This window comes from Rhinatrema bivittatum, chromosome 4, assembly GCF_901001135.1.
Source record: "Rhinatrema bivittatum chromosome 4, aRhiBiv1.1, whole genome shotgun sequence".
NCBI classification, from domain to species: Eukaryota; Metazoa; Chordata; class Amphibia; order Gymnophiona; family Rhinatrematidae; genus Rhinatrema; species Rhinatrema bivittatum.
In genome coordinates, this window is record NC_042618.1 from 398,911,788 (window position 1) to 398,938,499 (window position 26,712).

Sequence of the window (26,712 nt, forward strand, 5' to 3'; positions counted from 1 at the left end):
GTGTCTTGTACCCAGGTGAAAGAGATTTCACCCATATTTCTAGAGCACATGGTACTCTTTCTAGGTTAGACTACTTTTTGGTTAGCATAAGTGGTTTGTCCAAGGTGAGTGCAGCGATTATTGATGAAATTACTATTTCTGATCACACACCAGTAAGCTTAGATATAGTGTTAGGCTCATCTAGCCCCGCCTCCTCTCACTGGTGTTTTCCATTCTACTTGGCCGATGACGTTAAATTTCAAGAGTATTTATGGGCTAAGTGGGCGGACTATGCTGACTTAAATGCACAGCATGTAACCTCCCCAGTGCTTTTTGGTATACCACTAAGGTGGCAGTACGGGGCGATATTATTTCTTACATGGCTCATAGGAAGAAGGCCATTGAGCATAGAATTTTGACTTTGACTCACCAATTAAATAGGGCGCGGGTCCGTTTGAATAGAGCTAATACGAGTGAGGCTCGTGCACAGTTTTTGACCATTCAGGGGGAATTTAATACATTGCTGCATCAGAGGGCTCGCAAAAGTGTCCTATATTATCAGTACAAGCTCTATCAACATAGTAATAAATCTGGTAAATATTAGCAAATTTGATACGTTCTGTTCAGGGCTCTCGATGCATACCAGCGCTACGCTCTCCCTCGGGTCAGACATTTACTGAGACCACTGCATTTTGCAGCACTTTAAGGAATTGTATTGCAACCTCTACTCTATGAAGGGTGGGATAGTGAGGCTTGTGATCATTTCTGTTCTCGGTTGGATCTCCCGTCACTTACTGAGGATCAGAAATGGGGGCTGAATAGGCCTATTACTCTGGAGGAGGTCCTTTTGGTTATTCGACAAGCCAAACACCTTAAGACACCTGGACCAGATGGTTATGGTGCAGAATTTTACAAGTGCTTGATAGATGTGATTGGTGGCCCCCTGGTTAATGTCTTCACAGAGTATTTAGAGCTCTGTTCTTTCCCTGCTCATATCAATATTGCAAATATTACACTTATCCATAAGGTTGGGAAAGACCTCTTACTGCCTGAACCGTATTGCCTAATCTCCCTATTAAACTTCGATCAAAAGATCTTTGCTAAAATATTGGCAGATCGATTTGCGGGAGTACTCCCATCACTTATTGGGCTAGATCAAGTGGGATTCATTAGGAAATGTTATGCTCTCACTAATATTTGCAAAATATTGACAGCTATGAGCTTCGATGCTGAAAAAGCATTCGATCGCGTGGAGTGGGGGTATCTCTTCCATGTGCTGCATAAGATGGGATTTGAGGGCTTTTGAGGCGCGATATGCCTTCTTTATCAGGCTCAGGAAGTGGTGGTCATAGCGAATGGTTCTGTCAGAGACTTTTGTCAATACTAGAGGTACCCGTCAGGGATGCCCTCTTTCACCGCTATTGTTTGTACTTCAGTTAGAGCCCCTGTTACGATCTATACAGTTAGCTAAGGGGATACGGGGTGTCCGATTTCAGTCTGTAACTTTTAAGTATGCCGCTTTTGCGGATGACATATTGGTTTTCATCACTGACCCACATCGATCGCTTCATCCCCTGCTTCAAATAATTTGGGCTTTTGGAGTCGTCTTGGGCTTGAGGCTCAATATGAACAAATCTACAATGTTGGCTTGTCTGATGGACTTACAGAAGGACTGGGGGGCCAATTTTCCTCTCCAATGGTCAGTTGATTCTTTTATTTATCTTCCGATTACTATCCTCGTATCCTGAATCTCCTTTATAAATTGAATGTCCAACCTTTGCTTAAGGCTACTCAAGATAAGTTGCATACTTGGGCCTCCTTGCCGTTGTCCTTGGGGGCCCAGGTTAACCTCTTTAAGATGGTTATTCTACCGAAATGGCTCTATTTATTTCAGAATATACCCCTCCAGATGCGACGAGTAGATTTGTTACAGTTAGATAAAGCCCAGAGGAGATTTTATTGGCGGGGGGGGGGTAAAGTTAGAATCCCTCTAACTTGGTTGAGAGAGCAGTGGGGCAGGGGAGGTTTAGGAGTCCCAGATCTAGCGCTTTATAATCTAGCCTGCAACCTTCGGATAGTCAGAGATTGGGTGCTGGGCACATCCACCTTTATCACTGTTCTTGCGGATGGCACATTAACTGATCCCTTAGCACTCGCATTTGTTTTACAGTCTGCGACCAATAGGGATGTGAATCGTTTTTTGACTATTTAAAATATCGTCCGATATATTTTAAATCGTCAAAAATCGTTAGAGCCGCAATACAATAACAATTCCCCCGATTTATCGTCAAAAAATCGTAAAAAGGGGGAGAGGAATGGGGAGGGCGGGAAAACCGGCACACTAAAAAAAACCCTAAAACCCACCCCGACCCTTTAAAATAAATCCCCCACCCTCCCGAACCCCCCCAAAATGCCTTAAATTACCTGGGGTCCAGAGGAAGGGTCCCGCTGTGATCTTCCACTCTCGGACCTCCGGTGCTTGTAGAAATGGCACCGGCGCTACCTTTGGTTTTTCCATACGGAAAAATGATTCACGGCAGGAGATCGCTCCCGGACCCCCGCTGGACCCCCAGGGACATTTGGCCAGCTTGGGGGGGCCTCCTGACCCCCACAAGACTTGCCAAAAGTCCAGTGGGGGTCCGGAACGACCTCCTGCAGTCGAATCATGTTGTCTATGGCCGGTGCCATTTTGCGCAAAATGGCGCCAGCCCCACTGCTCTCTCAAGCAAGTTAGAGGGATTCTAACTTTACCCCCGCCCCCCACCAATAAAATCTCCTCTGGGCTTTATCCGTACGGAAAAACGATTCGCATGCAGGAGCGATCTCCTGCCGCAAATCGTTTTGCCATACGAATCGTGTTGCCATACGGCCGGCGCCATTTTGCGCAAAATGGCGCCGGCCGTATGGCAACACGATTCGACTGCAGGAGGTCGTTCCGGACCCCCGCTGGACTTTTGGCAAGTCTTGTGGGGGTCAGGAGGCCCCCCCAAGCTGGCCAAAAGTCCCTGGGGGTCCAGCGGGGGTCCGGGAACGACTTCCTGCATGCGAATCGTTTTTCCATACGGAAAAACCAAAGGTAGCGCCGGCGCCATTTCTACAATCACTGGAGGTCCGAGAGTGGAAGATCACAGCGGGACCCTTCTTCTGGACCCCAGGTAATTTAAGGCATTTTGGGGGGGTTCGGGAGGGTGGGGGATTTATTTTAAAGGGTCGGGGTGGGTTTTAGGGTTGTTTCAGTGTGCCGGTTTTCCCGCCCTCCCCCCCACTGGACCCTAAGTAATTTAAGGCATTTTGGGGGGGTTCGGGAGGGTGGGGGATTTATTTTAAAGGGTCGGGGTGGGTTTTAGGGATGTTTTAGTGTGCTGGTTTTCGATTTTCACGATATTTTAAAAACCCAAACGGCGACGATCCGATTCCCTCCCCCTCCCAGCCGAAATCGATCGTTAAGACGATCGATCACACGATTCACATCTCTAGCGACCAATAAGCTTCCCTCCTTTTTGTTCACAATATTATTACTAAACCCGTTCGTCAGTCATGGTTTCGACTTATGCGTCTATTACGAGCGGATCGAGTCTGTGCTTATCTTTTACCAGTTCAAGGGAATCCAGACTTCCCTCCAGGATCACAGACGGATGCTTTTCACCATTGGGGATGCAAGGGAATCACACAGTTGGGCCATGTACTGACCCCAGAAGGTCAGATTTTACCCTACAGAAGTTATACGCCATATCTGCCAAGGAGGTCTTCCCATATTTATAAATTCAACATTACAGTGGCGCGCTGCCCTCTACCTCCCGGCAAGCATCGACCTTCCACTCCCTGGATAATGTTTTTTTGTTTGACAACGATGGTACCATAGATTTGGCAATCTATTATCGCCTTCTCAAGCAATTAACTGTCATTGATACTTGCTCTATCCTGGTAGACAGGTGGAACAGGGATGTGGTTTTTATGGTCACAGAGTTCATTATTCGAGCATATTTCAGACGAGTATCCCAGGTCTTGGTAAACATGTATTATAGAGAAATGCAATATAAATTCATTTGTCGGGGATACATCTCTGCCCAAGGGGCATTTAATTCTGGGATATCACTTTCTACTGCTTGTGGGAGATGTGGACATAGGCCTGGCACCTTATCTCATGCTTTTTGGGAGTGCCCTCCTCTCCAGGTTTTTTGGATGAAGGTGGTTGGCTATCTTGGGACTGTGCTGGGGGTTCCTATTCCTTTCTCGCCCCTTTGGTTGCTTTTTGGTTGCATTTATCCATTGCGTGTGCGTGATCTGGGATCTCTGTTTATTCGTAAAGCTTGTTTGGTGGCCAAGAAGGTCATCTTGTTGCATTGGAGAGAAGCAACCCCTCCGCCGTATTGGACATGGCGTAATTGCCTCCATTGTATGATGCAAATGGATGCAGCAGTCATGCGACAGTCTCCAAAACATAAGAAGTTCTTGACTATTTGGGATTCATATCTGCCACTTCTCCCGCATCGTTCTCGCAGTCTGATCTTAAATGAGTGACATTGACCTGACTGACGGTCCCAACATGGTATGTTTTTAGACAGTATTTTAGATATCTCTGTAGCATATATGGATGTTTTATGTTATGGGGAACAGGGAAAGGGGGGCAGGAGGATGGGGAGGGGGGGGGAAGAGGCAGGAACTGTTCTACATATGTTTATTTTTCAATGTCTTGATATGCTAACTGAGAGTGTTTCAGAGTCTCTATGCTCTCTGTACTGTTGTATTGTTTTTATAAAAGAATAAAAATGTTTTACATTAAAATAATAAACCCCATTATATAAAAATAAGCAGCTACTTAACCTGACATTATGCAGAATAAAAGTTAAATATCAAAGGCTTAAAGAAATAGATGTGCCTGAATTTCATTAGAGTAGGTTTGTCCTTAATCTTCCCAGGTAATAAGTTTCAAAGCTGAGGGTCTTGAAAACAAAAACTTCTCCCAGAATTCACCTAACCATATCTTTTAAAATGATGGTACAGATAATACATTTTGAAAAGATGATCTCAGAGTACTTGCTGTGGTTGGTAGATTTTAAAGGTAGCATTAAAACTTGCTTGCACTATTCCTTTGATACCTTTGAAAATCAGGAGAATTTTGAATTTGATTTTCCACACAATAGGTAACCAATGAAGGCTCATCACGATAAGTGTGATAGATTGTAAGCCCTCTGGGGATAGGGAAATTCCTACAGTATCTAAATGTAATCCGCTTTGAAGTGCTGAAAAAAGTGCGAAAAGCGGAATATAAAAATCTAAATAAATAAAAATGTTACACTAGTATGCCAGTCACGACCCAAGCTGCTGCATTCAGCTCTAGTTGTAGTGGTCAAAGGGTAGACTCTGGAAGACCAAGATATAGGGAATTAAATAATCAATAGAGGATGACACGATGGAGTGAATTAACCATTTTTAAATCATTTTCAGTTAGGTATGGTTAAGTCAATGTAGCATATACAGTTTGTAGAAGGCGAACTTAACCACTTTATATTTTTGTGATCAGAGCAATAACAATGTGTCCTTTGTTGTTCCCAAATTGCATACTTCTCTTGAAATTTTGATTACAGTGTCATTTATTTCAAGGAACTAGGGAAATCAGATATAGCAGTGGTCCTCAACCCTTTCCTGGGGGCCCACCAGCCAGTCGGATTTTCAGGATATCCACAATGAATATACATGAGATTACTGTGTCTCATACAAGACAAAGGGAAACTTTGAAAACATTAAGGGGTAGATTTTCAAAGGATTAGAATCAGTAGAATCAGTTTGACTGCATTTTCCTGCACACAGGCTGTGTAAAACCAAACCAATCGTAACCTCTGTAAAGTGCAAGGAGTGTGTGTGTATATATATTCATACACATACACACACACACACATTACATATATATTACAAAAGTCATTTCTCTCTTTTGTTCACAGTTCTACTAATTCAAACTTTATTTGTGCCTTCAGACTCAAGGAAATGTCAGCTAAACTATTTCAATGTCATGTCTCTCATTTTGTAAAGTTATATAAGAGGTTTAAATATACGCGCGTAACCCCGAAAACCTGCGCGCGCCAAGCCTATTTTGCATAGGCTTGGCGACATGCGCAAGCCCCGGGACGCACGAATGTCCCGGGGCTTGAAAAAGGGGGTGGGGCAGTCTGGGGGCGGGGCCGGAGCCTACAGGCACAGTGGCCATTTGCCACTGTGCCCGGGATCGTGGGCCGGCCGGCGTGCGCAACCTATACCTGCCCGGAGGCAGGCACAACTTAAAAATTAAAGGTAAGGGGAGGTTTTAGGTAGGGCTGGGGGGTGGGTTAGGGAACAGGGAAGGTGGGGGGGGGGGGGGGTGGAGGGAACAGAGGAAGGCTGTGCACCTCGGCGCGTGCAAGTTGCACAACTGTGCACCCCCCTTGCGCGTGCCAACCCTGGATTTTATAACATGCGCGTGGCTGCGTGAGCATGTTATAAAATCGGGCGTAGATTTGTGTGCGCCTGTTGCACGCACAAATCTACGCCCGCGTGCAGTTTTAAAAATCTGGCCCTAACAGTTTACTGAAAAATAAAACACATACATTTTTCTTAACTGGAATCAACAAAACACCTAATAAAAATCTGGGCAATCTGTTGGAAAGAATAACGTGCCGTACTACACATATCTCATATTACTTTAAGAAACGAAAGAAATTGCCATACTGGGTCAGACCAAGGGACCATCAAGCCTAGAATCCTGTTTCCTACAGTGGCCAAACCAGGCTACAAGTACCTGGCAAGCACCCAAGCACTAAGTAGATCCTGGAGGCCCCCCCAGCCAATCAGGTTTTCAGGATATCCAAAATGAATATGCATGAAATAAAATTTTCATGAACTGCCTCCATAGTATACAAATTTTATCTCATGCTTATTCATTGTGGATATCCTGAAAACCTGACTGCCTGGGGGTCTTCCAGGACAGGCCTGGGACCCACTGCTTTATTCTACATGCATCTTAACCATCCCAAGTCTGTCCTTGGAATTGTACAACCATTTGTTTCATGTAGGTATTAGCTGAGAGTGAAAACCTTCAGCTGCCTACATCCACCTTGCCAGGATTTCTTGTGAAGGGGCGGCTTTGGCTCCACCCCTGTTGGCTTCAGCTGTTGGTTGGGAGTATCTTACCTTACTGAAATTAAACTCTGCTCTTTCTGCTTTCCTACAACTTCTTAGTATCTGTCCACATTTGAATAAGGCAAGAAGGGAGAGGAGGACCTGGTAAGTTTTCACCTATTAGGGTTTCCTGTCATCTGCATTTATCAGATACAATTCTTCCAGACTGGGTAGTTCTGTGTAGAATTCCTGCATGAGAAATGTTCCCTTTTATCATGAACAGTGCTGAGCTTTCTTAGCATTGTGATTCCTTTTCTTAATCAGTTTGCATTTTCCTGCACACAGGCTGTGTAAAACCAAACCATTCGTAACCTCTGTAAAGTGCAAGGAATGTGTGTGTGTGTGTATGTATGTATGTATATGTATGTATATATATATATATATATATATACACACACATATATATTACAAAAGTCATTTCTCTCTTTTGTTCACAGTTCTACTAATTCAAACTTTATTTGTGCCTTCAGACTCAAGGAAATGTCAGCTAAACTATTTCAATGTCTTGTCTCTCATTTTGTAAAGCTATATAAGAGGTTTAAATATTGATCACATATTTTTTTTTTCCGCTCTGGTTCTAGTTAAGGTATAACAGTTAATGTTGCACAAAATAATCAGTTAAATGCCAGTTTTGGGAAGTTACAGACTCTTTTGTGAAAACTAAGTAGCTCATTTAAAATGAATCGAAGAAAATTCTTTTTCACTCAGCGCATAGTTAAGCTCTGGAATTCATTGCCAGAGGATGTGGTTACTGCAGTTAGTGTTTGGATAAGTTCTAGAGGAAAAATCCATAAACTACTATTAATTAATAAGCAATAGTAGCTTGAGATTTATTTAATGTTTGGGTACTTGCCAGGTACTTGTGACTTGGAAACAGGATACTAGGCTTGATGGACCCTTGGTCTGACTCAGTATGGCAATTCTTCTTATGTTCTTGTGTTGTAACTGAATTTGTACATTTTTAGGAAGTAAAAAAAAACCCCATAATATCCCAAATATTCAAGGAAAAATTATATATTTTTTTTAAATCCAATATTCCCAGCATTTTGCCTAAACAAAACAAATACAAAAAGAAAACTCCTTCCACTTATGGTTAACTGAAGCGTTTGTTACTGTTGTAGCTTTGACCCAATCCTACACTTTGATTTTCAGATTCTAACCATGCCTCCTCAAGCAACCACAGATTTGGGCTACACCCCTCCGGATGGGGGCTGGGGATGGGCTGTTGTGTGTGGAGCTTTTGTTTCCCTGGGATTTTCATATTCTTTCCCAAGATCTATTACGGTCTTCTTCAGGGAAATCCAGCGGGTCTTTGATACATCTTTCAGCGATATTGCATGGATTTCTTCCATCATGTTGGCCTGTATATATGGTGGTGGTGAGTGGAAAAAAAATAAATCATTTTTATCAATAACCTACTGCATTCTCTTTGCTTTCAGCTTAAATGGAAAAACTGTGGAAAGGGACATAGGTTTCAAGTTATTAAACTTTTTCCCATAGTCACAGAATAAAAGAAAAATTTCAATAAATCAGGCCCATAGTATAGTATTTCTGATTATGTTTAAAAGGTATTATGTTTGATAAGTACTGTGAGCTGAGTAACTACTCACAACTTTCTACAAGAACAGGATCAAACAATTCTTAATTTTCCAATTAGTCAGTTGTTGATAAGCTTTGTTTAACATAAACCATAGTTCATAATTGATGTTGCCTATTTTTTTCATTAATTTTTATTGGTTGATATAAATTTCATAACATATTATCTGTTTAAATTGGTATTATTAACAAAACACTACTGCCCTGTCTTTGCCTTTCCTTTATGGAGCAAATTAGCAGAGAAACTATCTAACTTCCTGGAAGAGAATATATCCTCCATTCTAGACAATCTGGGCTCCAACAAGGCTATGGAAATGTTGGCTCTGGATGATGTGTGAAGGCTTGCAGACGAGGAGAACAATGTTTTACTTACTTATTTATTTTATTTAAATCCTTTTAATATACCGATGCTCAAGACCAGGTCTTATCGTACTGGTTTACATTAAACTAGGGGGAACCAGTTAAATAGAGCGAACAAAAAAACAAAACAAACAAAAAAAAAAGTTACATTATAACAGGGAATGTGGAACTAGGCTGTTAGAGAAAAAGATAGGTTAAACAAATTCTAACTGGAGAGAAGGGTAAAAGGAGGAGAGGGTGCTTACAGGATAAGAATTATGTACACATTTACATAGTGTATATGAAATTAAACAAATTATAAAATAGTCCAGTTGGTCGGACAACAGTTCCTTAGAGTTGCGGAAATGGGCGCATCCGTGGGGTAAGAGACTGTGTGTGGGTGACCCTGAGGCTTTTCAGGGGTATGCTTGGGCGAACAGCCAAGTTTTTAGTTTTTTTCTGAACGTGATGTGGCAATGTTCCTGGCGGAGATCTGGCGAGAGGGAGTTCCAGGGATGCGGACCAGCAATTGATACTGCCCGTTTTTCAATAGAGTTGTGTGAAATTGATTTTTTGGGGGGAATTTGGAGGGAATCTCTATATGCAGATCTGGTGGGTCTTGCAGAGGAGTGTGGTTTGAGGGGTATGGTGAGTTGGAGCGAGGATTCTTGAAATAAGGTTTTGTGGATAATAGTAAGTGTCTTGAAGAGAATTCTGTAGCGAATGGGTAGCCAGTGAAGTAATTTTAGAATCGGGATGATGTGGTCCATGTGGCGGGAGTTTGTGAGGACCCTGGCTGCGGCGTTTTGTAGCATTTGAAGAGGTTTGGTAGAAGAGGCCGGGAGACCAAGTAACAGCGCATTACAGTAGTCTATCTTTGAGAATAGTATGGCTTGAAGGACTGAACGGTAGTCATGAAAGTGAAGGAGGGGTCTTAGTTGTTTTAATACCTGTAGTTTGTAAAAGCCTTCTTTGGTGGTGGTGTTGATGAATTTTTTAAAGTTCATTCTGGAGTCTAAGAAGGCTCCAAGGTCTCTCACTTGATTTACTAGAGGTATGTTAGTATTGATGGCTAGTATGTTGTTATCATTAGGGGAAATGATTAGCAGTTTGGTCTTGGACGTATTGAGAACGAGGCAGAGACTTGTGAGAAGGAGGTTGATGGCGTGAAGGCAGCTATTCCAGTAGTTTAGCGTGTCGGAGACGGGTTCCTTGATGGGGATTAGGATCTGCACGTCGTCCGCATAGATGAAGTATGTGAGGTTGAGGTTATCGAGGAGTTGGCATAGGGGGAGCAGATATATGTTGAATAGGGTCGGCAAGAGCGAGGAACCCTGGGGAACTCCTTGTTTGGCAGCTATAGGGTGCGACTCTTTGTTGGTTATTTTTACTTTGTAGTATCTGTCGCTTAGAAAGGATTTTAACCAGAGGAGTGCAGCACCTGAGATGCCTATTTCCGTGAGACGGTCGATGAGGATTGTGTGGTTCACTGTGTCGAACGCTGCCGAGATGTCTAGCAGAGCTAGAAGGTATGATTGACCTTTGTCGAGACCCAACAGGATGTTGTCAGTTAATGAAAGTAGGAGAGTTTCTGTATTTCTGCATTTCCTGAAACCGAATTGTGATGGATATAGGATGTCGTGGGATTCAAGGTAGTCTGTGAGTCTAGTATTGACTAGTTTTTCCATTAGCTTGGCTATGAAAGGTAAGTTAGCGATAGGGCGAAATTTTGTGGGATTAGATGGATCCAGGTTGGGTTTTTTTAGTAAAGGTTTCAGCGAGGCTGTTTTCAAAGCGTCTGGGACTGTTCCGTTTGTGAGTGAACAGTTTATAATGTCGGCCAAAGGTTTGGCGATGATGTTAGGAATTGTAAGAAGGAGTTTGGTCGGAATTTGGTCTATTGGGTGTGATGAGGGCTTCATTTTCTTGATGATAGATTCTATTTCCAGAGATGATGTGGTATCAAAAGATTCTAGGGACCGTTTGTGTGTCGATGGGGCATGGTTTTGGTCCGGTGGAGGCTGGGAGTTGTGAATGGGGTTGGAGGATGTTAGCGGGATAAGAAGATTTTTTATTTTGTTGTCGAAGAAGACTGCCAGCTCAGTGGATTTGTTTTGTGCTTCTTCTTCCGGGATGATAGGAGGAATAGGGGTGGTGAGTGTGGCAACATATGAGAAGAGTGTTTTTGGGTAGTATATGAAGCCGTGTATTTTTTTTGGCGTAGAAACTTATATCTGACCTATCTGAAGCCTTTGACTCTGTATGTTTATACAGAGGGCATCTAGTTATTGTTAGGATTCGTGGGTTCCGTGGACCCTTGGCCAGAGGTGGAGGTTGATACTACCTGAGGGGTGGAGCCCCACAGGTCCTCACTGTCGGGAGGCGAGGTCAGCTGCAGCAGGGGATACCACTGTAGTTCATAGAGTGAGATCATCCTGCATCACTGCCATGTGATCGCAGGTACCTGCACTGAGAGATACTGTGAGGTGTCCTGAGGAACGGGGCGAAGAGGCACAGTTCAGAGGAGTCACAGTACTTAGGCAGGACTGAAGAGACAGTGTACCTGAGCAGGAACCTCCAAGTCAGAGGAGTGCTAGGCAGGCCCTGAGGAGCGGAGAGCGTGAAGACAGGAACTTCTGGAGGAATGATGCAGAGACTGTCCCGAGGAGCAGGACAGCATAGCAACAGAGTTTCTGGTGTGATGAAGTAGGGACTGCCCCGAGGAGCAGGGAAGCGCAGTCAAGTCTCTGATGTAGTGATGTAGGCTGCCCCGAGGAGCGGAGAAGCATAGAATAAGCCACTGGTGCAAAAACATCGACACTACCCTGAGGAGCGGGGAAGTGTAGAATCAAGTCTCAGATAAAGTGATGTAGAGGCTGCCCCAAGGAGCAGGGAAGCGTAGAGTCAGAGTCTCCTGTGTGGTAAGGTAGAAACTGCCCCGAGGAGTGGGAGAGCGTAGAGATGGGATCTCTGATGGGCAGTGCTTGAGGCAACCCCAAGGAGCGGAGAAGCGAGCAGGCAGGACCTCTGGTGAGGAGCGCAGGAGCTACCCCGAGGAGTGGGGAAGCCTGGAGACCAGGTCTCCCATAGGAAGTGCAAGCAGGCCATGAGGAGAGGGTATCCAAGCCAGAGTCCAGATCAGCAGATGGAGATCCAAGATAGGAACCACAGGTCTGGAGAGATAGGAACAAGCACCATTGAGGCGATGGAACTCGTTGCCAAGTCGGTTAGCGTAGGCCAAGGGAGGTGCTTATAAATCCCAAACTTGTGATGTCATCAGTCAGGGACGCCCCTGAGGTTCCTGCCATCGGGCCTTTAAAAGGAGGCCCGGTGGTGCATGCTTCTAGGAAGGCCCAGAGTTGGCGTGTGAGTCGGCGGTGTCCCAGCCACCACAAGGAGTCTCAAGAGCCCGGAGGTACGCGGCGGTAGCGGCTAGCCACAGCCACGAGATCACCTGGAGAGGAGAGCAGGGCAATACATGACGTGAGTTGGGTCGGTCGCAGCCGCCTGCGGCCGACGGTCATAACAGTTATATATCCCTGTGGATGAATACCAGGCATCAGCAATTATCTTATTTAATGTCCAGAAAGGGAAGCTAATTGGTTGTCATTTGCTATGTTGAGTCTAAACCTGCAGAAGTCTAGGAAGGAGTAAGAGATGGCAATTTTCTCTTCTATTCAGAGGGTAGAATTAAAACCAAAAGAGACACACCGTTTAGGAGTAATATTAAACTCTCTAAACTTTCATTGACCTTTGAAATATCAGTAGTTAGGTCATGTTCATGGTCTTATGGCATATTCATTAGCTATGTCCTTTGGTTTCCAAACCAATAGGGTCATTCATCAAATCACGTTAGAATGTTATCTTTGGCATTAGGGCCCTAATGCCCATGATAATTCCATAATGCCCATGATAAATAACGCATCATGAGATGCATATGCAAATTTTAAATTTTAGACAAATGGGAGGAGTTTGGGCAGTGCTTATGAAAATAAAGAGTGTTTAAAGTTGCATGAGATGGCGTAATGCAAGTTATAATGCCAGAAATAACTACAGCCTTTTTCTTGGCATTATGCTCTGCAATATGCTCAAAATGGGATTTCCGATAAATATCGCAAATCCCGTTTTGGACAGGAGAGGAGTGGAGTGGTGTGGAGAGAGACAGATTCTGGGGTGGAATGCATAGTAGTCATCTATTTATACCACTGTAGGAGGGTCAACTAGAAACTTGAGGTGAGGTTTTGGTGGTGGTCTAGTATTTGGGGGCAGTTTTACAGTCAGATGTATGAACAGCACAGTACACAGCAGTGAAGATTTGATGTGGTTTGGAGTGAGGAAAGGTACACAAAGATGAGATTTGTACAGTGTACTCTCGACTTAGTTTAATGCATTTTCTACCTAGCTGCTATCAAGCTAGGGTGAGAGTACACTGTACAAATCTCATCTTTGTGTACGTTTCTTCACTCCAGATCACATCAAATCTTCATTGATGTGTACTGTGCTGTTCGTACATCAGACTGTGCATGTAAAACTGCCCCCCCCCCCCCCAAACCCTAGACCACCACCAAAACCTCACCTTGAGGTACTAGCTGACCCTCCTACAGTGGTATAAATAGTTGACTAATATGACAGCCTTATAAAGAATCTCAATCTCTCTCTCTCGCTCTCTCATAAAATACCTATGCAAAGCAGAAGTTGTAGTATCTCAACAATTTCCCTAACCACACCACTTTTTTTAATTGTGGGTGTTATTCATGTGAAATTTATAGCAAAATGATGAATCTAGGTCCAAATTTGACAACTATTATTCATGCATTAAAATCTAGCAGGATCAACTGTAATCTTCTATACCAAAGGCTACTTCAACCTGTCCTTAAAAGACTTCAGGTTCTCTAGAATATGACAGCAAATATTTGACCGGTACAAAGCCAAGGGATTGTGTCACTCCAGATCTGGAGAAGCTACACTGGTTGCTATTTAAATGGTGAATTCAGGATTGCCTATCTTTTTTTAATTTGTTGATTCTGTACCAACCTGCATGTAATCTAAGATCTTCTCAAAAGGGATTATTGCGATTACTTTCCCCTAAAGAAATGTATTTGGAAGGAGCAAGACAGTCAACATTTCAGTATGTGGAACCATTGGCTTGGAATTCTTAGCCTTTGGACATGCACTCTGAGAGTAATTATCTGTAGCTGTAGAAGTTGATTAAATCATGGCTCTTTAACAAGTTTTTAATTTATCTCTGAATGAATTTTGCTGACATTTTTGATCTGCCAATATTTTTGTAACATGTTGGAGGCTTGTTTTTTAAATACTATGGGCCAGATTTTAAGATGTATGCCCGATTTTATAACATGAGCATGCAGCTGTGCGCATGTTATAAAATCCAAGGGGTGCACAATTGTGTAACTTGCGCACGCCGAGCCCGCGCAGCCTTCCTCTGTTCCCTCCACCCCCCAGCCCTACCTAAATCCCCCCTCTACCTTTGTAGGCGTAGTTTGCGTGCACCGGCTGAGTGCCGGTGTACAATCCCCGGGCCCAGCGGCAGTGGAGAGATCTCTGGGCATGCCCACTCCATGCCCCCAGAACTCCCCGCCCACATCCCACCCATTTTTCAAGCCCCGGGACTTACACGCGTCGCCGGGCCTATGCAAAATAGACTCGGTGCGCGTAACCACACCTGGATTTACGCGCATAGAGGTAGATCTTAAAAAAGTACTCGCGCGTGTACTTTTGTTCGCACAACCAGCGTGAACAAAAGTACGCCGGATTTTATAAGATACGCGCAATTTTTAAACTTATGCGTTGGCATAGATTTGGTCGCACAACCCGGCATGAACAAATCTACGCCCGATTGTATAACAATCGTGTTCTGCCCCCGACCCCAGCCCACCCATTTTTTAAAGCCCCGGGACATACGTGCATCCCGGGGCTTGAGCGCGCCGCCGAGCCTATGCAAGAAAGGCTTGGCGCGCGCAGGGGCAGGTTTTCAGGGGTTACGCATGTATCTTACGCTCGTAACCCTTTGAAAATCTACCCCTTTATTTGTAAGTTGTATTATCTGTTCCTTGAATTGTAGTTTGTATTTTATGGTATTTGTTGTATAATAGTGATGTGACATTCTAATATTTTATTAGTATTGTACACCATTTTGAAGGTATTCTGAAAATTGGTTAATCAAAATAAATATTACCATTGCCATTACATTGTCTCCTTGCTGTATATGTGTTTCAAGAAGAAGAGTCCTTATTTAGCTTCCTGACACCTTGTAGAACTTTACTTTCTTTACAACAGGATCTTTTGTGTCATCTCACAAAGCCGTGTTTAATATGGTCAGACCCTTGCTTTGGAATGAGATACCTCTGAATATATGTTCTGATCCAGACTACGTTACTTTAGGAAGCGACTAAAAGCATGGGTTTTTTTTTTTAAATCCAGGCTTTTTCCTATCAGATTCTTCTCACAGGGGTGGCCCTGGTGACAAGCCTTGGTTGCTGGGATTTGTGGCTATGATATTGTTGAGTAGATAGCATGGTAATGAGGATGAAGGGTCTTGTATTCTAAGGATGGGAGAGATAGATGAATAAAGGAGATCATTGTATGACGAATTAGAGTATACTATTGTGGGGTTTTTTTTATCTTAAGTTTTTATGATTTGAATGTGATTTTATATTGTTCTACTTGATATGTGATTTTTTTATGTTGCTTGCCTTGAGGTCCTTTGGAATAACAGGCAGAAGAGCAAATATGATAAATATTGTTGCTTTATGTAATTGATTGCTGTTATTGTTAAAGATATTACTAGCTGTTTTGGATATGTGAGAAAATATGGAAATTTGATATAGTAATTTAGGTCTTAATAAAACTCGACTTTAAAAAATTGCACAACATGTTATGTGTATGTAGGTATGTATCTATATGTATGCATGTATACATATGAAATAAGTTGTGAATATATGATGTATAACCTGAAAACTACACCTTGCAAGGATCAGAGTTACCTAGCCCATTATTAAAAACTAGGGATGTGAATCGTTTTCCATATCGTCTTAACGATAGAAATCGTGTGGCAGGGCAAGAAAATCGTCTTAGGCACGATTTTTTAGTTAAAAAATCGTTAAAAATCGTTTTTTCCGATTAGTGCGCACTAACTCGCGTTAGTGCGCACTAACTCGATTTAGTGCGCACTAACTGAAAATGATACAAATAAACACTTTCCAGGTCACTGAAGGTCAGTTAGGAATGAATATGTGTTCCTATTGGCTGGCTGCCCTCTTATCTATTGATGTTACCAAGGTTACCACTGAGGTGATGGTTGGGGGGATGGGAAATGGAACTGGAAACTAACGAACACCAACAGAAAATGAAACAAAGTGTTCATACTTCCCAGGTCAGTAAAGGTCACTTAGGAATGAATATGTATGTATGTATTCCTATTGGTTGGCTGTGCTCTTATCTATTGATGTTACCAAGGCTAATACTGAGGTAATGGTTGGGGGGATGTGAAATGGAAACAGTTGGAAGCTTGACAAAAAAAGTAATGTAATGATCAGCACTCACGTGACTAGAACTTGTTTGTTTATTATTTTTGTTAGCAGGCACCTGAAATGCTAGTGCATGTTGAATTTGCCAATCACTGTGCATTTTAGAAAGGTGGTCCTGGCTGGAACTGTACACAGTTCAAATATATGTAATTGATTGTTGGTAAGTGTATTTAAGTAGCCACACTGGCACAAGTATGTTTACTTTTCCTCCTACTTAACTCACTAGCTCAGCTTTGTAAGAAGGGCTTCTCTGCTTGTGTGTTGTTTTTGTTTGGTGTGAGGAGAGCAGAAACATCAGATCTTTATTCAATCTACTACAGTCATCTCTTACAGTGCCCTATCCCTATTAATACCAGGAGTGTTGTGATCTTCCTGCACACAGTGCCCTAACCCTGATACCAGTCTGAGACAGCTCCCTCCCTGCATTACTAGTGAGAGGCTGGCTTCACAGACAGGGGGGAGCTGCCTGACCCTCACTCCTGACTTCCCCCATGTCCCAGCTAGTGAATGGTGTGTGGGTGAGGGGGGGGGGAGGATGGTGAAGTCTGAGACAGCTCCCTCCCTGCATTACTAGTGAGAGGCTGGCTTCACAGACAGGGGGGAGCTGCCTGACCCTCACTCCTGACTTCCCCCATGTCCCAGCTAGTGAATGGTGTGTGGGTGAGGGGGGGGGAGGAGGGTGAAGTCTGAGACAGCTCCCTCCCTGCATTACTAGTGAGAGGCTGGCTTCACAGACAGGGGGGAGCTGCCTGACCCTCACTCCTGACTTCCCCCATGTCCCAGCTAGTGAATGGTGTGTGGGTGAGGGGGGGGGGGGGGGGATGGTGAAGTCTGAGACAGCTCCCTCCCTGCATTACTAGTGAGAGGCTGGCTTCACAGACAGGGGGGAGCTGCCTGACCCTCACTCCTCCGGGGTATTGTGATCTTCCTGCACACTGTGCCCTATCCCTGATACCAGGGGTGTTGTGATCTTCCTGCATGCAGTGCCCTATCCCTATTAATACCAGGAGTGTTGTGATCTTCCTGCATGCAGTGCCCTATCCCTATTAATACCAGGAGTGTTGTGATCTTCCTGCATGCAGTGCCCTATCCCTGATACCGGGATGTGTGCAAGAAGATCACAACACCCCCGGTATCAGGAATAGGGCACTGTGTGCAGGAAGATCACAACACCCCCAGTATCAGGAATAGGGCACTGTGTGCAGGAAGATCACAACACCCCTGGTATTAGCGATAGGGCACTGTGTGCAGGAAGATCACAACACTCCTGGTATTAATAGGGATAGGGCACTGTGTGCAGGAAGATCACAATACCCCTGGTATCAGGGTTAGGGCACAAGTTCTAGTCACATTGACTGATCACATTGACTGATCACATTACTTAGTGCGCACTAACACGATTTAACGATTTTTAACGATAAATCGTTAGAATTTCTATTGTATCGTGTTCTATAACGATTTAAGACGATATAAACATTATCGGACGATAATTTTAATCGTTGAAAAACGATTCACATCCCTAATAAAAACTATTTTTTTCTGATGACTTGGGTCTCATCTCTAATGTGAATAACCAGTAATGGTCTTCTTTCTCCTTGCCATTCACATTTAAAAATCCCCCATCTCAGGAACAGCACTTAAGAAAAGCCTGATTTGTACATGATTTTCACTTCTGTCCAATTTCTAGTATGACCTATTACACTTCAAGGTTATAGTATTGAATTACACTAACATTTTTCATTTTAAAAATGTTACTGTGTAAATATCAGAAATCTGGGACCCCTGTTTGATATTAGAACATTTGCAACTTCATCGTTTTTGCAAATATGGGACAAGAAGGTTTCTTCACTTCTATCAAGAAATCATGCTTCTCAGAGGTGTGTAGATCTTAAAAGTTTACATGGCTGGCTATTTGACTTCTAGGGTTTATTTGTTTTGAATATGGGTTAAAAACTGAGCAAAATCTGCCATCTGTTTGCCTTATAGTAACATTTTTTTTCTTACAGGGTTGGTTGATTTTATTGCTGGGATGATTACTTAAAGACATTTTTTCTTGTTAAAAGTGTTTTTTTTTCTAGTAGTTTTAAAGCTTGTGAAAGACACTAGATTGACAGCCTTGAAAACTTCCGTTTATCCACAGAAAAAGGACAGCAAGGTCAGGGGTAGTGCGAGTTTCCTTCACACACTGTCACACCTTTGTACTTTAACTCTGTTCTGGAGGGACAGAGTTAAAGACTGACCAAAAAGTTTTGAATTGGTGTCAAAATGTAATAGTATTTTTTTTTTATCCTGTGGACACACTTGTTCACTGGAAATTAGACTGAGATAATCTGAGGCAATTCCATCCAGAGTCTGAGCTAATTTTATTAGTAGCTATTTCTAGTAGGTTCAAAAGTTCAAATGATCTTTTAGGTTTGGTGAAGATGAATATTTATTTGGGAAAAAGTGTTTTATCTTAAATTGTGTTTTATTTATGTTGTGTCCTCTTTGAAGTTTTGTTTTACTATATACCCAGTCTTGAATAATATTATTGAGAAAGGTGGGCTACAAATAAATAGAATGATAAATAAGTAGATCACCAAGGGGGTTATTTTCTAAGGCGCGATAGGGCCTTATCGCAGCAGTAAGATCTAAATTAGGGGGAGGGAAGGAGTCAGGGTGGAGTTAGGGAGGGAATTATGGTAATCAGCGGCAGCACCGCTGCCAGCGATAATGTTTCGAACAGTAGCGCGGGAAATATTTATTTATTTATTTAAAAATATTTATATACCACTTTTACAAACAAAGTTTATCAAAACGGTGTACAATATATCAGTCAAAAAAACTCAGAATATAAAGTAAAGCTCAATTAAAAATTACAAAAAAATATAATATAAATAAACAAACTTAAAACAAAACCATAATTATTAAAAAAATGAATAATACTAATACTAATAGGGTGCCATATGATTAATATATAAAGAGTAACTGATTATTTAGTGTGTGTAATTTTGAATGCAATTTGAAAGAAGCGTGTTTAAAGATTTTTAAAATTGTTTTGAGTTTGATATGAATCTTAATATTAATAATATTAATCTTAATATTAATCTTAATCCTTTTATGGTGGCGCTATGCCCACGATAGCCTGTAGCCAACCGCACTGTGGCAGGCAAAACCGCACCGCCGTGGTGCGGCCAGCTGCAGGTTATTGCCCGACCATCCCCTGCTTTGCCCCCCACCTCCCTGTAGCGCAGGGTTTATTATTCCGCACGGAATAATGAATCCTGGCCTGGGAGGAAGAGTAGTCTAGAAGTTACAGCAATGGGCAGAAAACCAGGGCAGTCTGGGTTGAGATCCTGCTTCTCCCACTAACACTCCTCGGGCAAGAAAGTTTATCTCCCATTGTCTCAGGTACTTATGTAGAGATAACTTTCACACAATTCTATTCAGCCCCTTTGGGCAAGCAGAAATCTACTATAATAATTTATAATCTGTGCATTACATATCTTGTCCATACAGATTTATAAAATATGCATATGTTTCAGTATGCATGAATATCAGCAATGTATTGAAAGCGCATACTTTTCCCTACCTATTTTATAAACATATGCATGTATCTTTTTAGGTGAATTTTCAAGGGAGTTACACATGGAAATGCAACATATAATTGTAGCAATTTTCAAAAGCCATTTACCTAGGTTAAGTGCACTTAGGGCCTCATTTTCTAAAGTATCGCAGGCCTGCGATACTTTAGGGAATGAGGGGCAGGCCTGCGCTAGCCGGCAGCGATCACACCATTGTGGTGCGATCGCTGCTGGTTTTGCACCCAACAGTGCCACCATAGGAGGTGTAGCTATTGGGAGCGAAATAGGACGCGAAAAGGGCTTTATCTTTTCATCGTCCGCGGCATCTTCGCGGAGTCGGCCCCGGTGACGCCCCGACTCCTCCTCTTCCGGGGCTGACTCTGCCCCCATTTTGGTATCGCACGCGATACGTTTAGAAAATAAGGCCCTTAATGTGGGTAAAACCTATGGACAATTCAATAGCATATATTGTAGCAATTTTCTAAAACCTACTTACATGTATAAAATGCATTTATACATGTATACCCTGGTTTTAAGCATGTAAATGCTTTTGAAAATCAGGGCCTTTATGCACAAAATAAAATAGAACTTGTTCATGTAAACCCCTGATTTATACATGGAAATAGGTATATTTTAAAAAATGTGCATATAATTGAAATCAGTTTGAAGATACCTTTACCAGTTCACCCATTCCATCTCCAGTTCATTAAGACCTTCCTAGTACCCCCAGTTCACCCAGACCTCCCACCCAACCAATAGTAAACAATAGATAAGTCTGATATCAATTGCACAAGATAATTAACAGCTGTAAAATAGCGTGAATAAGTTGCCAAATGTATTTGCATAAATCTCTTATAAAATAGCAACTTTCATGCATTTCTCTTGGTTCCACGCCCCTAGACCGCCCTTTTGGCACAGGTAAATGTTATGTGAAACCGAAAATATGTGTATTTTTTATGTTTATAAAATAGCTTGAATAGCTTGCTGATCTATTCTGAAAATAGGAGACCTAAGGACAGTAGAATATAATTAAGTAACTCCTATTTGCACGATTCTTAAATGTGAAACAACTCTATATTTATTTATACATAATGGGGCAGATTTTAAAATCCCTATGCGCCGAGCCTATTTTGCATAGGCCCGGCGACACGCGCAAAGCCCCGGGACGCCCTTATGTCCCGGAGCTTGACAAAAGGGGTGGGGCGTGGGCGTGGCCAGAGGCCTCCGTAGGGTCGCTAGGCCAGGGGGATCGCGCGCCGGCACTTGCGTGCGCATGTAATAACCCCCTTAGTTTGGAAAAATGCTACATTCACAGAGAGATGCAGTTAGTAAACCACACTGAAAATTTCTGCCCTGAATATGCATATGATGGAGGGACTGAAGCAGTCCATATTTCTGGCCAGGATATCAACAGCTGGCCAGGGTAGGATTTCCTATTAGGCAGAGGAATGCCTGCCTTGTGAGGTGCCTTGTGTCTGGAGGACACCATATGCCTTTGAAGGGACAGGTCCAAAGTGGGTGAGGGAGAAAGGAGGAGGAAGAGAGACATCCATTGATCATGGAGTACCTATGGAGGGGAGTTCCCCTTTCACCCTGATGCTGCCGTTTGAGGAGTTGCCTTCCCCACCCCCGAACTCAGGTGTCTAGTGACATGCCAGAAGTAAATCTGGTTCTGCAACATACAACCTTAATCGATCTGTTGCTTGGCCCTAAACATGCAGATGAAGTTAGTAGTCTGGGAAAGAGAAGTCTCCTTTGGCATTCATTGGTTGTGGTACTGTTTTTCCTCTCAGATCCCGTTTTTCTAGCTCTACCGCCAAATTCTCTGCATAGAATTAAACTAATGCAGCAATTGCTGTTTTTGTGCAGTATGTAAAGATGCGTAGTTTGTAAAAGTGTCACCACTTTATTTCATTCCATGCCTTAGTTGCAAAATCTTAGAAACATTTCTTTACTTTTCATAAAGTTTCATAAAGCTATTGGAAAAAATGGGTTCAGGCTAGTAGAATAAAGACTTGTGTTTCATACAAACTCAAATATAATCTAATAAATAGAGATGTGCTGTTGTTTTTTAAATGACAGGAAATCATGACATTTGTTGTTCTGTTTGAATCACTTCCTGAAATGACACAAAAAAAACAACACAATGTCATTTTGTTTCGTTCCTGCTTTTGTGTGCTAAAACATAAAAACACAAATACAAAAATGAAACAAAGGGGATTTTTTTGCATGCACATCCCTAATAATAATAAAGGCACTTTGATTTAGAGGTGCGATAGACTCCAGAAAGCCCCTTTCTCTTACTATTTACATAAGTACCTCCACAGACATTTATGGAAGAGGTCAGAGAGCAGAGGTGGTGTGTTGGTGCTTTAGACACTTCCCACTGGCAGTGGTAGTGGAGAAAGGGAGAGGTTTCTATATTATCTCCAGGGAAAGTGGCTGGGGCCCAAGTGATGAGGTGACCTCCTTAGTAAAAGATCCTATACTTCTTTCCAGGGTAAATTAGCCTGTTTGTTTTCAAGATGTGAATTTACAAGCTGGATTCAAAAGGAGAGCTGCCAGGCATCCAAACCAGCTGGGGAGGGGGGTGTAATATAAATCTGAATAAATAAATACATTTAGATAACTATTGCTTTCCATAGGGACCATCTGTAGAAAAAATGTAACCCCGTTACCTCAAAAACAGACAATGAAAAAAGAAAGTATATTTTTACATTTTGAATGTTAGGAGTTAGATTTACTAAATATGCTACATAGAAAACACTATGAGGTACATTTTTAAAGAAGCGCACACACGTCCATGTGCGTGTGCTTTTCGGCATGCACACATGGACACGCCAATTTTATAACATGCGCCGGCGCGCGCATGTTATAAAATCCGGGGGCCGCATGCACATCCGTGCTAGATTTTGTAATCCGCGCGCGCAAGGGGGGGTGAATTATGCAATCTCCACACGGTGACGCTTCCCGGCTTTCCCCAGTTCCAGTTTGCTCCAATTAAGGAATGGACTAGGAGGGAACTTCCCTACCCCCTAACCTAACCTCCCTTCCTCTTCCCCTTCCCCTTCCCCTTCCCCTCTCCTCCCCAACACCTAAATCCTACTTTTTTTTTTTGTCTTCGAACTTACTTCGCGGCCCGACCTGAAGTAAGCTGTGTGCGCCGGGACAGCGATGAATGGCGCCGTCCCGGCCCACCCCTTCAAAGAGGCCCAGCAGTTCTGCGCGTTACAGGGATTACGCGTGGGGCCGGGCCCCTTTGAAAATGTGCGCGGTGCCCTCAAGGCCCAGCTATGCACATATCCCCCGTTTGTTAACGCGCACAAGTTTTTGAAAATCTACCCTTATATTTATTAACAAGAAAACAGGTATGCACTAACCTCAAAATTAAAGAGAAACTCATTTTTTGCTAGAAAGTTATGATGGTAACTTTAACAGGTGCACGTGCGCACGTTCGTCAGCCTGTGCCCAGGGATGTGGCATTTTTATAACATACTCATGTATTTGTATGTACACATGTTATAAAATAGCCTGAATGCACGCATATGTGCACACAATTTTAATTGGCCACTTGCCTTTGCGTGGAAATGCTGCTTTTTACCATGTAAGTAGGGGGATTTTAATAGACACCAGTACCAGTTTTCCAAGTTTGTTCCCAGTTCACCCAGGTAAGTGATAGGACTTCCAAACCCCCCTAGTTTAAGAGCCTTCCTACTCCCCTGTTAGCCCAAACCTTTAAAATACCACTGATCTACCTAGAATTTTTTGTTTTACAACTTACATGTCATTCACAGCAGCAGGAAAGTTACGCAGCAGGGGACCCCAAGCTTGCGCCTCTGCGCATAAGCATTTACACGCTAATTTCAATGTGAAATCCAGGAATGCCCAGACCATGCCCTGCCCCGGCAAGTACGCATGTAATTGGGTAGCTTTTAAAATTTGCTCAGCGCGCACCGGTCCAACTTGTGTGCATATCTCTCAATTTTGGCTTTTAAAATTCACCTTTATGTGCTTTTTGAAGAAGATATATTGTAGTCTTATTCGGAATTTACTGCATTGGTCATGAGGTTTCTTCACAAAGATTTTCCTACTTTAGTTTTGCTTCTTTGAACAGTAGTGATTCTTCTTGCATCCATGACAATATCTCCTACATATCAAGCTTGTGGTTAATTCTTTTACTGTTTCTCCACAGTGGCCGGGCCGATTTACCAATAGGCAGAGTAGGCAAGTGTTTATGGGCAGCTCTGAGGCAGCCACTCTGTTGTAAGAGTCTGTTGTTTTACATCATCAGCTGCAGTACTGAGCCATGATGTGGGAGGGGGGAGTGTGGGGGTGAAGGGGAGAAGGCAGACGGTTGTCCACATGCCTAAGGGCAACCTGCGATATAAATCCATCAATGAGTGGTGAAAACAAGCAACACAAGACCCACCTGCATAGTTCTGCTCATGTCATCCCTAAGCCTAAAACCAGCCACTGTTACCTATACCATCCCTTGTTATCTGTGGTATGTCATCAGCCAGGAGCCTCTACTGGGAGGCTCTTTGGTTTCTGCCCTTGGGGAGTCTCTGCCTGTACCTGGCCTCTCCGCTGACCTGAGTTCAAGCATACCACACTAGCTAGCCAAGGGTGAATTCCGGGCTGCACAGTGCTCTGCTTCTGTACACTGTGTGGAAATCAGTCACGCAGTCCTCTGGCTGGCAGTGAAAGTCATTTTAATCTCTTTCTCATGATGTGGCTTGTTTCCTGCCACATTTTCATTGCAGGAGGGAGCCTCAAGTGCTTGGAAACATTAGAGAAAGTTATGTAGGGCTCAAGGTTCACAGGTAGCAGCATCAAATTTCTTAAAAAAAAAAAAGGAAATTCATAAGCTGCATTTTAGACGAAAGGAAACTGGGTGGTGGTGGGGGGGAATTCCTTATTATGAGACTGATATACTAAACTGCTAAAAAATTTTTAACAAAAAGAGCTGGGACCTTGCTGGCTCATTTAAATAATAAATTGCTTCATGAGATTACATTTTGTGAAAAAGTCAGCATTAAATTGTGGACTTTTCACAAAGCAGCAAACAACCCACTGCAGAGTCTTCATAAGGTGCCATTCTGCATGCAACCATGCCTAAAGGAACCCAGCATCGGTGGCGCTGGCAGAGTTCCAGCCATGCACCCCAGAGTTCTGAAGGAACTAAAAAATGAAATTTCAGACCTATTAGTAAAAATTTGTAACTTTTCATTAAAATCATCCATTGTACCTGAAGACTGGAGGATAGCAAATGTAACCCCAATATTTAAAAAGGGCTCCGGGGCGATCCGGGAAACTACAGACCGGTTAGCCTGACTTCAGTGCCAGGAAAAATAGTGGAAAGTGTTCTAAACATCAAAATCACAGAACATATAGAAAGACATGGTTTAATGGAACAAAGTCAGCATGGCTTTACCCAGGGCAAGTATTGCCTCACAAATCTGCTTCACTTTTTTGAAGGAGTTAATAAACATGTGGATAAAGGTGAACCGGTAGATATAGTATACTTGGATTTTCAGAAGGCGTTTGACAAAGTTCCTCATGAGAGGCTTCTAAGAAAACTAAAAAGTCATGGGATAGGAGGCGATGTCCTTTCATAGATTACAAACTGGCTAAAAGACAGGAAACAGAGAGTAGGATTGAATGGGCAATTTTCTCAATGGAAGGGAGTGGACAGTGGAGTGCCTCAGGGATCTGTATTGGGGCCCTTACTGTTCAATATATTTATAAATGATCTGGAAAGAAATACGACGAGTGAAATAATCAAATTTGCAGATGACACAAAATTGTTCAGAGTAGTTAAATCACAAGCAGATTGTGATAAATTGCAGGAAGACCTTGTGAGATTGGAAAATTGGACATCCAAATGGCAGATGAAATTTAATGTGGATAAGTGCAAGGTGATGCATATAGGGAAAAATAACCCATGCTATAATTACACAATGTTGGGTTCCACATTAGGTGCTACAACCCAAGAAAGAGATCTAGGTGTCATAGTGGATAACATATTGAAATTGTCGGTTCAGTGTGATGCGGCAGTCAAAAAAGCAAACAGAATGTTGGGAATTATTAGAAAAGGAATGATGAATAAAACGGAAAATGTCATAATGCCTCTATCGCTCCATGGTGAGACCACACCTTGAATACTGTGTACAATTCTGGTCGCCGCATCTCAAAAAAGATATAATTGCGATGGAGAAGGTACAGAGAAGGGCTACCAAAATCATAAGGGGAATGGAACAACTTTCCTATGAGGAAAGACTAAAGAGGTTAGGACTTTTCAGCTTGGAGAAGAGACGACTGAGGGGGGATATGATAGAGGTGTTTAAAATCATGAGAGGTCTAGAACGGGTAGATGTGAATCGGTTGTTTACTCTTTCGGATAGTAGAAAGACTAGGGGACACTCCATGAAGTTAGCATGGGGCACATTTAAAACTAATCGGAGAAAGTTCTTTTTTACTCAACGCTCAATTAAACTCTGGAATTTGTTGCCAGAGAATGTGGTTCGTGCAGTTAG

General features: G+C 42.7%; 1 protein-coding gene across 4 annotated transcripts in view; it reads left to right on the forward strand.

The window, feature by feature from the left end:
• LOC115091128 (monocarboxylate transporter 2-like) overlaps window positions 1-26,712 on the forward strand; it is a 107,446-nt gene that overhangs the window by 16,913 nt on the left and 63,821 nt on the right. For 2 of the 4 annotated variants that reach the window (XR_003856627.1, XM_029601053.1), the window contains exons 1-2: window positions 7,132-7,236; window positions 8,284-8,509. The exons of the other annotated variants lie outside the window; for them this stretch is intronic. Coding sequence is in view for 1 of the 2 variants with exons in the window: in XM_029601053.1 (XP_029456913.1) it covers window positions 8,293-8,509 (217 nt within the window). In the remaining variant the exon portion in view is untranslated. Of the gene's footprint in view, window positions 1-7,131; window positions 7,237-8,283; window positions 8,510-26,712 lie in introns of those variants that run through there. 4 annotated transcript variants of the gene reach the window in all.